Raw genomic sequence first — 13,877 nt, 5'->3', positions numbered from 1 at the left:
GTTCCACTGTCATTTAATTCACTTGGAAAACATTTATTATCATTTAGATATGATATGTTTACCTAGTCTATGTATAATAACAATGTCATCAATATTTCTTGAAAATCTGCATGCGTATGAGGCAACAACAATAATAATAACAAAAGGAATTATAATAGAAGGTATTTGTTTTTAAAGCGCTGTTTTGTGCCAGGTCCTACACTAGGGAATTTAAGTGTACTATCCCCACTTTTCAGGTAGGTATTACCACCTCTCTTATAGATGAAGATACAGGGGTCAAGTCATATGTACAAAGACACACATTGCATTCAAGGCATCATTTCTAAATGAGAGAGGCACTTCTGACAAGAAAGGCAAAGGACAGACTAGCACAGATTAAATGTATGTGGTATGTTCTTAGAGAAACAGGACATGCCATGAATCGGCCAGGGAGACAAAAGAAAGCTGAAATGACCGCCGTCTTACCTGGAGACCAGCAGCTTCCCAATTCTATTGTAATGTCATCCAGGGCTACAAGTCCACAGTCCCAGAAACTTTTGCACAGGCTCATGAAAACCACCTGCAATTCAGAAAAGTAAAACTGTGAGTTCTGTTAACCGAAAATTGGAAACACTTACGACCTGGGATGTACTTGACACAACAGATGTGCAGAAGCAAACTACAGGCACCTCTTCATTGTCTGTGAACCACAGATCACAGTGGCATGAGTAATGGTTAACCATTTATATATGACCCTGGGACTACTTCTCTTATTTTTTTCAGTAGAATCAAGCTCACAATGATATGTTGTGTACACTAATGCTGAACTTAGTTTGCATTCTTTAAAACACTGGGAGAGGAAAGCAAGACGTTAACTAGGTGGCAGAGGAAAACCAGTCAACTTTTAGATATTTTCCCCAGATAATCCACAAAGTGCGTACAGGGTGGATGGCAGTCCAAGCTTTTTTACAAACATTTCCAGTGTAAACACACTATTGATTCTTTGGAAGTGACTTTCTGGCAATGTGCTTCATTCATAGAGTGAACAAAGTCCTAGTGATTTGCTATCTGGAGACCCAAGTTCCATTTCCAAAGTAAAGATCTATGTCCCTGAGTGTTATCACTAATAAAAGCCCTAAATGCAGTTATTTTATCAGGCCAAACATTTTTACTGTTGTATGTGAAGGAAAAATAAATCTCTACTATAAATTATTAAATTCATTGTGCCAAAGACAGAGAGAAAAGTCTTGGATTTCTTTCCATTAAGCCAATTTAAAAGTCTCCTTTTCATGTATAGGATGAGCAAAGAGCACTTTTCAAAACATTTATACTAGATTTTCACGGTACTTTGCAGTTTACAAAGCTGCTTCACAGGTATAACCTAATGTTTAATGAGCACAAGGTCATTCAGTCCATGGTCAATCCCTCAAATACAAATCTTAATTCAAAAAAGACAAAGAGATATTACAGAAAGTACAACCCAAATTATGAATAATGAGAACATTTGATTCTTTTTAGGTTCTAATATACAGTATGCTATGTCTTCGATTTATCTGTGTTATCAATAGGATCTAACTGCTCTTTGATGATCAGAGCCACCAGAATACAGAATTTATTTAAAAAGAAATTGAAAAATCTCATGACAGTTTATCACTGTGCAAAATATAAAATGTCTTAGGCCAATATCTTCAGAATAACTCCTAATCGTAAGATGTGTGAAAGTTTACTTGGACTGTATTCATATTACTTTAAATTATAAAAAGTATAGTTTGGAGATGTGATAATATATAACTATATGTATTTACAAGGAACAAAATAAAAGGGGCATTTTGGGATTTTTAATTTAACTTCCATTAATTTTCTTATCTTTATAAATTCTAGAGATGATCTATGTAAAATATTTTACTTGTAGGATTTATGCGTGGGAACTTGTTCCCCATTTGCAAAGCAGAGGTCTATGGCATCAGCCCTGAGTACAGTTACATTTTATCAGCAATTCTTCCTGTTCTATGGGAAGGAATAGTAATCTGTCTCGTAATTTACTGAATTAATAGTGCTGCAGCTAGAAAAGACTTGGCTTTCTTTTCCTTTCGCTTCTTTAAAGTCTGTTTTTGACATGAATACTGAAAAAGTACTTTTTCAAAATGATTCTGTGGTAGTGAAATGATTCACCATGTAAATTATTACCTAAATAAGACTCAAACATTTGGCAGGTAAACATATCTTAAAGAGGAGAAATGTAAACATGCTTTCACATGTTTACTACAGCATTATTTTATAATGACCATAAAACCAAGCAAGCAAGGAAGCAAACAAATGAAGAACCCAAGATTTCAAAAACAGAGGAAATACACAAATCATGGTGCTACAATCTAAGAAATAGGCAATCATTAACTCTGATAGCTTGTGAATATTATTTAGTAGTAGAGGAATATATTCCTCTCATAATGTTAAGTGAAAAAAAGCTGGTTATAATAGATAAAATTAAAATAAAGCAAAATAAAATAAAGTAAATTATATCGAACTCATCTAAAAATACATAGAAAAAACCTTGAAAATTTACCAAATGTATAACAATTTTGTTAGGTTCATGAAATTATGGGTATTGAATAGAATTTCCTTTCATTTTCTAAACATTCTTTAATTTTGCTATATTTATAATTGAGAGAAAAGAAGAAGGAATCAAAATATCTATAATGAAGATGTGGAATAATGAGTTACTGTTTTTCAGATTGGCACTGTTTATTATAGTAGCCACGAGGACATGTGGCTATTTAAATGAAAATTAAATAAAATTTAAAATTCATTTCCTTAGGTGCACTAATCACATTTCAAGTGCGTAACAGCCACATAGAGCCAGTGATCAAGTGAGCTGGTTATGGCAGATATGTAACATTTCCTCATTGCAGAAAGTTCCACTGGATAGAGCTTCCTGGCTCCTTTTGGACATTCCAAACAAATCTGTGAACTGCCACAGTGGGTTAAGTGAAATGCTAAAGATGTTCTGGACAACAGCAGGCCACTAGGTTATTCCTATCTTAGAACTCTTTCTACACTTAGAATACTGGCCAGGCCACATGTTGTTCTGATAAAAGAGCCACAAAGTCAGTCAGCTATGTACTAGATTCAAACTATGGCCTCAAACCTCAGATCTGTTTGGCAGCTGTCTATCAGCATTCCAACACACAAAAGAAACGTGACAAGATCAGCTTGTTTGGTCTAACACATTGGATTTCCACCCTGCTATAAATAATGCTGATAATGTCATCTCCTATTCTTGTGCCGCCATCTTGCATTTTGAGGGCCTCTTGAGGTGGAGAGGTTATTTTAGGGTAGTTGGTGACTGGGTAAGCTGAGGATTGGGCCTGGCTGACACAGGCGAAGAGAAAGCCAAACATTTTGGTCTGTTCTTAAGAACTCTGTCCCTGGGTCCCATTAAGAATGTGACAAGAACGAAATTGCCCATAGTCTAAATTCTTAAGGGGATTAACCTCTTGTTTATTTATAGATCTTTTTTTAAAAAACAGTGTTTATTTCATTTTTGGCAGTATTTCAAAGTAAACAGAATATCTCTAAAGACTGGGAAAAAAATCTTAGGCAACTTGAATAGATACTAATATCTATTTAAGAGGGGAGAAGAGGGACAAAGTAAATTGCTGTCCCTTAGTGTTCTTGATTTTATGCAAATCTCTTAAAAGTTAGGGCAAATTAGATTTGTGTCAATGAATTTGTTTCAGTGCACTAAAGGTTCCAGTCCTTAGGGACTAGTGATACTTAAAATTTTTTTTGATAGAGAATATTAATTGTTGAGAAAACTTAGCTAGACTAACTTTGGAAATACAAATAGGCAGTGAATGGAGAGAGTGATAAATACATATTTGCAAACAAATAATTTTAAATATTGTCAAGTAAGGATCAAAAACATGATTTAACTTACTTCTTATCATATTAAAATTAGACATTGCACATGCTCATTTATCTACAGCAGGGTGTTCTGATCTCAGCCCTATTGACATTTGGGGCCAGATAATTCTTTGTTGTAGGGGACTGCCCTGTGCATTGCAGGATGTTAAGCATTCCTGGTCTCTACTCACTAGATACCAATATCACCCCCAAGTTATAACAATCCAAAATGTCTCCAGACACTGCCAAATGTCCCTTTGGGGACGGGGGCCAGGGCAAAATCTTTTCTGGCTAAGAACCACCAGTCAAAGGTGGTAGAAAACTGCTATGTGGATTATCAAACCCCACTTGCTAAATTTCTATTATGTGTAGTCCCTATGTGAGGAACTTTCAGATCTGTTACCTCCTTTTTGGATTCTCTGTCAATTTCAACCTGTTAATTATTCCTAGTCAGAGCAGGACAGTTGTTTACATGTTAAAAGCAGGCTAGATTGAATTAGTTTTCTTCTCCTCTGCACATCACCGGGTGGTAGTTCTAAGGAGCAATGAAATACCCTCAAGCCCTGGAAGGAAAAGGCAAAGGAGCAAAAAAGCAAGGGAGATGGACTGACACTCCAGCTGAATAATCATCCTGGAGATGATCAGGGCTTCACTCTTCCAATTTCCTGCTTCAGAAAACTGCAAATTGTCAAAGGGCAATGGAGTATCTTCTTTGTTTTCACTTGCCTCCCTTTCAAAAAAGAATGATCTACTCCCTCAAAATAACATAATGACAGGGAGCAAATCCTAAGGGTAACTGAGAAAACTTTCCTCATAGTATACAAATTTTAATTCTCTCCTAAAGTTTTTTCCTCCCAGGGGGTGGGGACAGTGGGGTGGAGAGAGAGTCTGCACAGAAACGCAGCCACAAGGCTGGGTTACTCAGAGGGGCTAGACTGCCCCTAAACCTGTAAAAGTCCAGAAAAGTTCTTGATTAAAGCATGCAGGAAAGAAAAAACATTAGGGTTACTAATTATAACTTTATGAAGTGTCATAGTTTAAGTGGTACCCAACACAATGAATAGGACTTTGCTGAGGGATGGAAGTAATGAAAGCTTTTGCAGGGAACCACAAACCTTTGTTGTGTAGTTAAAAAAACATCGTTGGTATTAAAGAGCTCAACACTGGCTGAACTGACTGGTTTTTCACTGACCTTTAAAGTAGTTTCATGGCCTTCCAGAGAGACATCGCTGGCCAGGTTGTTGGGTTAATCCACCACCTACTTTACCAATTGAAGAGTCCCAGTTGGGCCTATAATTAGCATGTGAATGATAGTTTCCAGAAATGGCCTCCTATCTTCACATAGAAACATTTCAGTCCTATGCCACCAACACCATAAATTACCCATGTTCGAAAACAAACCTAGTTACGTTCTTGTTATAAGCAGTGCACCTCAACAATTTACCAGAGGGTTTGATTCTGGGTTAAATTTAACTTCTATTCTGACGAGGTTTGAAATCTTCTGGAATCATTTGCACAGATAAATTTGGATATGGCGACTGCAGAGCTGGTGGAATAATTACTCACAAAATTACTATAATCCAGTCAGTGGAATTCCAGAGCCCTTCATTAAGATGCTTTTGACACAATTGCAGGATATACTATACTGTGTAATGCAACTGCATTCATTTAACTGTTTGACAATAAGTTGTTAAGAGAATTAAAAAAAAAAAACATAAAGCAAAACAAAAATTCTGACATTAGACACTTGGCTAAAAGGGTGGAATTTTCACAAATCCCTAAAGACAGGCTGAGTGGAGCTTTATCTAGAAAAATGAGTATAAGACTTTAGTATTTTTAGAATTCCAGCCATGTTTGGGGAAATAGTTGCTAAACCGTAACAGCATGCCTCCTGCAGATACTATATTTGGTCTTCAGATCCCACAAAAGGCAGAATGACCATGTGTTTTTAAATAAGTCTTTAGCTGACCAACACTTTTTCTTAAAAGATCCATCTGTTTTGTTTCTTCTTTTCTTAAAGACCCATCTGATTTAATTAAGCTCTTGGCTTTCACAAGCAACAAAGACTGAACAGCTTCCAGCTTTACCCAGCATGAGTCCGTCTGCTTGTAAGAGCCTTCCATTTTAGGGTAGAGGGCACCCTGTGGTAGATTTGCAGATCAGCAGCAAAGTTTTTCATTGTTATTTGTGTGGTAAATACCCAGATCTCTCAACTCACTGATTTCAGAAATCTGCATTATTTTCAAATCATTTGGTCACTGAAAAGGAAAAGGAGTTTCCAGAAGAGACCTCAGAATCAGATATTTTTTAGAATGAGGAAAAGGCCCAGGGACCCTATGATATGAGCTCAAGGTCATATAACAGCTAGCTGTAGACCCGGTCATGAAACATGACACTCCGAATATCTGATAGAACATATTTCATTATACCAATCTGCTCATTTTCTCCTTTTTGCTTTAGGTATTTTAGAATATGATTCTGAAAGGCTTGAAACTCCCCAATTAATAGCAGAGGACAAGTATGTCTTTGACCTGTATTTATATTATAACTAGCTTCCTGTCATTTTGCCTTATGTATGTTTATAAAGAGTTCTCCATCACCTGGCACCAGAACCTGAATCTTACATAGATCGTGACTGAATTTCAGGGCTGGTGAGTGTTGAAACCTCTCCTCGCAGGCACTAACCCCGCCTCTCCACAGCAGGTGTTCCCTAACTTCACTGATGTCCTTCTCTCTCTTAGCCGATGACCTTATGTCTGCTCCACACGGAAAATTTAGCCCATAGGAAAGAATCCCTTCAACTCCCCACATCCACACCTTCAATCTTATCTTCATTTGCACCCATTTTCACTTCCTTTCCTTTGTTTTGGGAGTGAGGTCTGTCTGACTCCAAAATTCATGCTCTCTTTTTTGTGGGACATAGATCCTACACAATCCTGTACAATTAGTATTGAGGGTCTAAATGGAAAATAAACATGAAAAGCCTCTGAAAAAATGAACATTAGAACTAAAGGTGAGATGGTATCATTTTTAGTGTTTTAGGATCTAATTTCACACCCTAATAATGAGAACATTATTATATAAAATTTTCCTATAAGCCTTTCATTGTCACTAAAGGAAATAGGTGTGAATGCCTTCCTGGACATACAATGTGGTTCATCTCCGGCCCACCTCCCTTCGGGAGGACCCCTGGTCAAACACTTCCCTAAGCAATGTAATGTAATCATCAATTTAATTGTCATGCCCAAGGATGAACATCATAATACGGTCCTATTGTGACACGTGGATGGAGATATAAAACGTCAGTCCTACCAGGAGACTTGGAGAACACAATCAATTGCAAAAAAGGCGGAATCTACGTCTTTGTCTTGACTCTCAAGGGCTCACCCCTGCTCTGGATGAATTTCTCTGGGTCAGGAGAAGACAGTGACCTTAGCTAATAGCCAAACAGGAATAATGACTTCACTCTGCTCAGGTATGAGACATAGAGACAGTGTGGGTCTTATTTTCATTAACTCCCAGGGCAAAGTGGAGATCCTGACTTGAGGCAGAGCTGTGGCTAAAAACTTGTATAATGCTAAGCCCTTTTTAGCTGTGTTACAACTTATTTAACCAACCCCTACTGATGGATAATTGGGCAGTTTCCAATTTTGCAATATTACAAATACTGCTGTGATGAATATCAGTAGATAAACCTTTGTGCATAACCATGATTATTTCCTGATGATAAATTCCTAGAATTAGAATTATTATGTCAAAGGATATGCATGTTTGGGATCTTTCTTTTTGATACAGGTAATTGAATTGTCATCTAGTAATATTATATCAATTTACCTTCACGCTAGAGCTTATGAGAATCCTATTTCCTTGAATACTCACCTCTCCAGGGCAATGATTTATATATAATATACTTAAATATGTAATTATATATATAAATATTTAATAAATGAAATTTAAGTATATATATAACTCCTATATTATATATACATCTATATATTTTTGGCCTAAAGTGAAAGATTTTTTAATTGATAAACTGAACAATACAGGCAGTATGAATGCAGCTATTAATACAAATATCATACTCCAGAGTATTGTTTTCAAAATATCTTTATCCATTTGATAGACAAATGTGCTATTTTATTACTTTTTAAATTTCTTTGATTATAAATGAAGTTGGACATGTTTGTGCATTTATTTTCCAGCAATATTTCTTTTTTTCTGATTTGCCTGTATATATTCATTGCCCACCTTCCTACTTCTTAGTTCATGTTTTGCTTATTGATATATTAAATTTAAAGCTTAAATGTATTAGGAGTTTGTCATATACGTTGCAAACTGTTTTTTCTGGCTTGACATTTGCCTTTCAGATATGTTTGTTAGGCAATCTTTATTTGGAGAAAGACACTAAGGGAGAACTAAATGTCTTGGTTCAGAGACTGAGATGAAATAGGCAGGCCACAAATAGTAATGCGTCTTTGAGCATTGCCTACGTTCACATGTAAGCCAATGTTGAAGAGAAAATAGGAGCTCATGACCCTTCAGGCTGTGGTGGGAGATGCATAGGGAGGTAGCTTGTTGACCACCTGGAGAGAGACTTCTACTAGATGTAGGTACTGCAAAGACAGAGCACAGAATACCCACAGAAAGCCACACAAGGGAGGGAGAAAAAGGTGGGGATATCTATGCAAAAGGAAATAAGGTATTCTTCCGTGGGAGAAAGTAGCGAGTCTTTACTAATGTGTGAATTGTCGATTTCCAAGTAAGTGAATTGAGCTTATACCTAGAGTGTCCAGCAAATACTTACCTGGTCTATGAGCTCAGGAAACCAGAGGATCCCCAGAGAATCTCAAAGTGCAAATTAGCCAGTGTTGCCTCATCCAAAAAACCCGGGAAAAGACTCCCTATAAAGGCAGCCATCGTGAGACTGTCAAATACAAGATTAGGAATCTGGAAGTGTGGAGGGAGGTAGTGTTTTTAGGTTTATAAACAATCTTTGGAATACATTTTTGCTTAATTAAGCTTACTAATAAGACTATGGGGAAAGAATGTCCCAGATATCTCCATGGTGCTGAGAGGACAAACGTGGTAATCCAGCCATATTCTATGAAATTAATTCCTTGGGAAAGTCATGAAAGAATGCACTGACATAAACACCACACTCACGTAAGCTGTGTGTTAGCGACTACCAGTTGTGCTAATCAGTCTTTCCAGTCATTTCCCTATAAATTGACATGAAACACAGAAACCCAACAACAAATATCTGAAAGGAAATGAAAGAGAAGGAAAATCAGAGTATCTCAACTCTGCCTTATGCATATTTAAAGTAATTTATAATTCCTGGACTGACAGCTGACACTGAGTTTTGCTTGGAAAAACTCAACAGTAGGCTCCTTTTCCATACTTAGCTCCTCTATCCAATTTCACATTAAAACATATTCCACTTGACAGTATAATTTTCCTGGCTCTGTGTATGGAACCACCCTAATCTGTTCTATAATGTGTTGATTATTGTGTCAGAAATTAATGATCTTGCAATTTCTGCTTTGCACTCAGCTGCCCTGCTTTAATTATGCTGGAACATTAATATCCTGGAGCAGCCATTTCCCAACGTTCTCAGACGTCATGAAATGTGATAGGAAATTCACCTTTTCTCATGTATCTTATCTACACATTGGTTTTCTGATTCCTTAGTCCCTTTATAGCAGAGTGTCTTGTTATTAAGTAGCCACCTATTTATAAAATCTCTCCAGAAACTTACTAGACCTGTTCTTCTATCCAAGCGAACTGCTAAGTGTCGTCTTTAAAAATTTTAGAACCCTAGATATTTTACATTTAGTTTCATTTTCATTATTAAAGGGCAAAGTGAAAAGCAGAAATCCAAATCACAGACAAATTTCGTTCACTTTTTGCTAAAATGAGAAGATTATTGCGAGAGGAAATAAAGAAATAGAGAAAGCTATCCACAAGGACTGTGCTGCACAATATTAAAAGACAGTTCCTGACATTAAGATGTCTAAAAATATAATAAGAATTAGAAGAGACTGAGTGGACATCTTAAAACATGTTTTTATTTCATGGAGAGGTGACATGACATTCTGATTTGTGTCATTTCATGCCAGAGTCAAGACTTAAAGCCAAGTCTTCCTAGCCCTGACCTAGGATCTTTTATCATACAATCTCATCCCAACAAAACACAAATTAATGACTTATACAAGATTCAAAGAGGAAGGGGCTCTTGAGATGGACTTTGAGAGAAGGGTAGGATTTTCTCAGATATGATGATTCCTGCAGCAAGATCAATGGGAAATATTTGCTGTTGATAAACCCTTGAGGGAGCAGTGGAGGAGGAAGGCAAGGATTTGAAGAAGGAGAAACTGCACTGGTTCCTAGACAGTAATTGAAGACACGTGTTCCAGGGAGTTTGAAGACTAAAGGAATGGGATAGGGTGGCAACTTAAATGGGTAAAAAGGCGAAAGGAAGGTTTGCTGTTCATTTGTATGACCAACATATGTTGGCAGCATGCAAAGGACTAATGGAAATTGAAAATTTATGAGAGAGGGAACAATTTATGAAATAAGGTCCCAGAGGAGGCAGGACGACGAAATCAAACGTATAGATGACCGGTTGGTTTTGACTGAGAAACCAACTGTCAGATTCAAAGAGAGGCAAGTGAGGATTCAGAGAGGAACAGAATTGAAGGGGCTTGTGTTCAATGCCTTCATTCTTTTGGCAGTTGAACCCATGAGGTCACATCCTAAGAATGAGGCAGGTAGGATCGAGTTGGAAACTTGCGAGTGAAAATGGATCTGAATATCTGGGGTGGGGAACAAGCGTGGAAGTCAGTGAGAGATGATCTGAATAAAAGGCTTTCCCCCAGCAGCATGGATCCCAGCAGCCTGGAGGGGACAGTGGCGATTAATCTCATTTTCTCCAGCTGTGCTGAGAAGCTTAGGGAAAAGAAGATGAAAATACCTGCTGAGGGTTCCCAGGGGTTAAGAGGACCAAGGTAGGAGAAGCCAGAAGGACCTGTGGGTGGGGAGACTATGATGTGGAAGTGGGTGCTCCATGGACCACAGCACAGAATGGAGGCTGGAGAAGCTGTGTTGGGGGACAGGAAAGGGATCAGGAAAATCAAGAGAGCTGGGAAAACCTCATATCAGTCTTTGGGAATAGGGAAATGGTGCGATGTAAGTTGTTCCAAAGAAAAGAGTTACAGCTTCTGGTTTTAATAAATATCATCATAAAAAGCCCTAAACCAGACTTGGCATATACGTGTTTATGTGCATCCTTATATCCACTCCAGCAGGATGTTCCTGCTTTTAAGTGTTCACATTCAAATTCCTTGCAGGACCAATTGCACAGGTGCTACGTTATAAGAGATTATGGTTTATATGATTCAAAGGCAGAAACGGTTCACCTTCCTTCTTCCTTTGATGTATTTACATTGTTCTTCCTTGCCATCAACACATATTCATTGAGAGTTCGGTTCTCTTTCCAACTATTTATTGAGTACCCACTCTGTTCCAGAAATTGTGTTCACATAAGAAATAAAAAATAAATAAGATATGGATCTCTGTTCTCCAGAAGCTTACCGTCTGATGTAAGCTAATGTAGGTAGGCAGGTAAGTAGACAATGTCCATACAATACATAATGCTATGATAGTAGTATGATGCGCAACACAAGGGTTCTATGTCAAGTACTCTGAGGGAACTGCCACCTTACACAAGGTTGAACAGGATTCCTTAATGTAGAACTTACCAGAGTTTCTAACATGTTACTGTGCAGGGTGAATCTTCATGTGTGTATGTGGAAGTAGAGACCTAGCATACAAAACTTCCCCAACTCATTTGACCACAGAACCCCTTTTCAATGGAATAACTCAAGGGATTTGTACTCCACGGGACATACTCTGAGAAGTGCTGACATAACGTTCCTGCCTGGTCAGAAAAAATGTATTTATATTTTTTTCAGACTGGCCAGATGGGGGTTTTCTCCATCTCCATAAATGACTTTTGAAGTTTGTTCTTTAATCTTACAACAGAATAAAGATGCAGACTTAGAAGGGTTTACCATGCAGACTTTAATGACTGCTGAGCTGATCATTAAGCCAGACCCAGATGAAAGAGAATGCCTGGTCATGCTCTCATTTATGGGACATTTAACATTTTTTCCAAAAGAAATATTTGATGAACATGATATTGAGTTCCTCCCAGTGCCTCTAATTAACAGACCACTTAATGGTCTTTGTTACAGGGAAAACTTGCTTCAAGTCAAAAGATATTGCAGGACCTGATATAGGTGCTATAGTGACCAAGCGTAATGTCAGCCCAAGGATTTGAACATAAGAGATATGGGAACATATGTATATGTATAACTGATTCACTTTGTTATAAAGCAGAAACTAACACACCATTGTAAAGCAAGTATACTCCAATAAAGATGTTAAAAAAAAATTCAGGGACGAAAAGCATGTTTACACTAGGCTCAAACATTTTTTTCATACATTAAAAGAACATCAAGCCATCCAAAAAAAAAAAAAAAAAAAAAAGGCTAATGTTTGTGCTTCATCATTACAGACTTTCTGACAGCGACTCTTTAGTCTCTCCTGACATTTAGCTTTCAAGAAAAGCACTTTGGAGTGAATTGTTCCCTCTCTGCATTACCATCTCTAGTGTGTGAAAGTCTCAAGGTAACTCTTGATTACCTGCTCTCTATTTAGTAACATGCTGAGGAAAAACAGATCAAGAAAACCATTTCATGATTCATGCCCTTACAAAATGTTTCTAAAACGTTAACAAATATATTGTCAGCAGTTCATGATTGTGTAAGTGCAGTAGTCTAGTACTATTAAAATAAAGATTTAACTCGGACCTGATTTTAATTTAAAGAATACTTCACAGCAAAAGTTCAGGAACAGAATTACCCAGGTACTGAAGAGATGTCACCTATGAAACCTTATAAGGATCAGGACCTAGGAAAAAAAATCTTTAGTCTCTTTGTCACTCTCTCTTTTCTCTCTCTTGCTCTTGCTTTCTCTCTCCAGCTACATTAATGTCAGCTATGTGCCAGGTACTATGCTAAGGGTTTTACATGATGCACCGTAATCCTATGAGGCACATACTACTAATACACTCATTTTGCATATGAAGAAAAGCAAGGCTCAGCAATATTCACATAACTAGCCCCAATTATAAAGGCGTAAGCACCAGAGAGCCCACAGTCAAGTCTCTTAAGCATTATGCTGTACTTCCCTCTACCCCACAGATCTCCTTTGTCTGTGCTGAACCACCTTGAATTTTGACCCCTCCTAGGAGCCAAAGTGATTTCTAAAATAGAACAACAGAGAGTCAATAATAAAGCCCTAGAAATTTTTTGAAGTCTTGAGTTAGGGCTGGCTTCCCCTTCTTATCTGATCCTACACTTTCCACATTAGCCAGGAGAGGGCTGGGCGGGGGGGGGCATTAAGGTATGGTATAAAAAGCATGGATTCTGGATGGAATAAGACTTGGATTTACCTCTCTGCTCTGCCTCTTAATAGCTGTGTGCTGTTGAACAACGTCCTTAATTTTCTGCACAAGCTTTCTTCATCTGTTAAATAGGGCTATACAGCTTTCCTTCCTAGGGCCCTGCGGCATCAAATGAAGTAATGCACGTCGAGTGCTTAGCACAGTGTCTGGCGCGTGGCAAGTGTTCAATAAAAGTTCCTGTTGCTGTTGGCAGCTGTGACATTACACAGCCATCCATATGGCTATTTTGTTAGAATGGTCTCTGGGAAATTCTTACCATTGCTATCATTCCTTAAGTAGAAATATATATTATAGTTTCCATCAAACATTAGACTGTATAGGGGAGATAGCAGGGACTTGTTAATCGAATCAGCCCATTGTCCTTAAAATGGTCTGGGTAAGAACTAATATGGAAATAAAGGTAAAGAAACGTCCAGAGTGGGAGGTACCCGGGAAGGCACAGGTGAGCTAGTGTGCAGGGATTAGG

General features: G+C 37.7%; 1 protein-coding gene across 2 annotated transcripts in view; it reads right to left on the bottom strand.

The window, feature by feature from the left end:
• The window catches only part of MAMDC2 (MAM domain containing 2), a 165,852-nt gene that overhangs the window by 36,249 nt on the left and 115,726 nt on the right, over positions 1-13,877 (bottom strand). For both annotated transcript variants that reach the window (XR_003790805.1, XM_029202966.1), the window contains exon 10: positions 466-559. Coding sequence is in view for 1 of the 2 variants with exons in the window: in XM_029202966.1 (XP_029058799.1) it covers positions 466-559 (94 nt within the window). In the remaining variant the exon portion in view is untranslated. The remainder of the gene's footprint in view (positions 1-465; positions 560-13,877) is intronic.

This window comes from Monodon monoceros, unplaced genomic scaffold, assembly GCF_005190385.1.
Source record: "Monodon monoceros isolate NGI ecotype Baffin Bay Population unplaced genomic scaffold, NGI_Narwhal_1 Super_Scaffold_5, whole genome shotgun sequence".
Lineage (NCBI taxonomy): Eukaryota > Metazoa > Chordata > Mammalia > Artiodactyla > Monodontidae > Monodon > Monodon monoceros.
The sequence above is the reverse complement of the archived record's forward strand: the minus strand, read 5'-3'. Positions and strand labels throughout refer to the sequence as shown.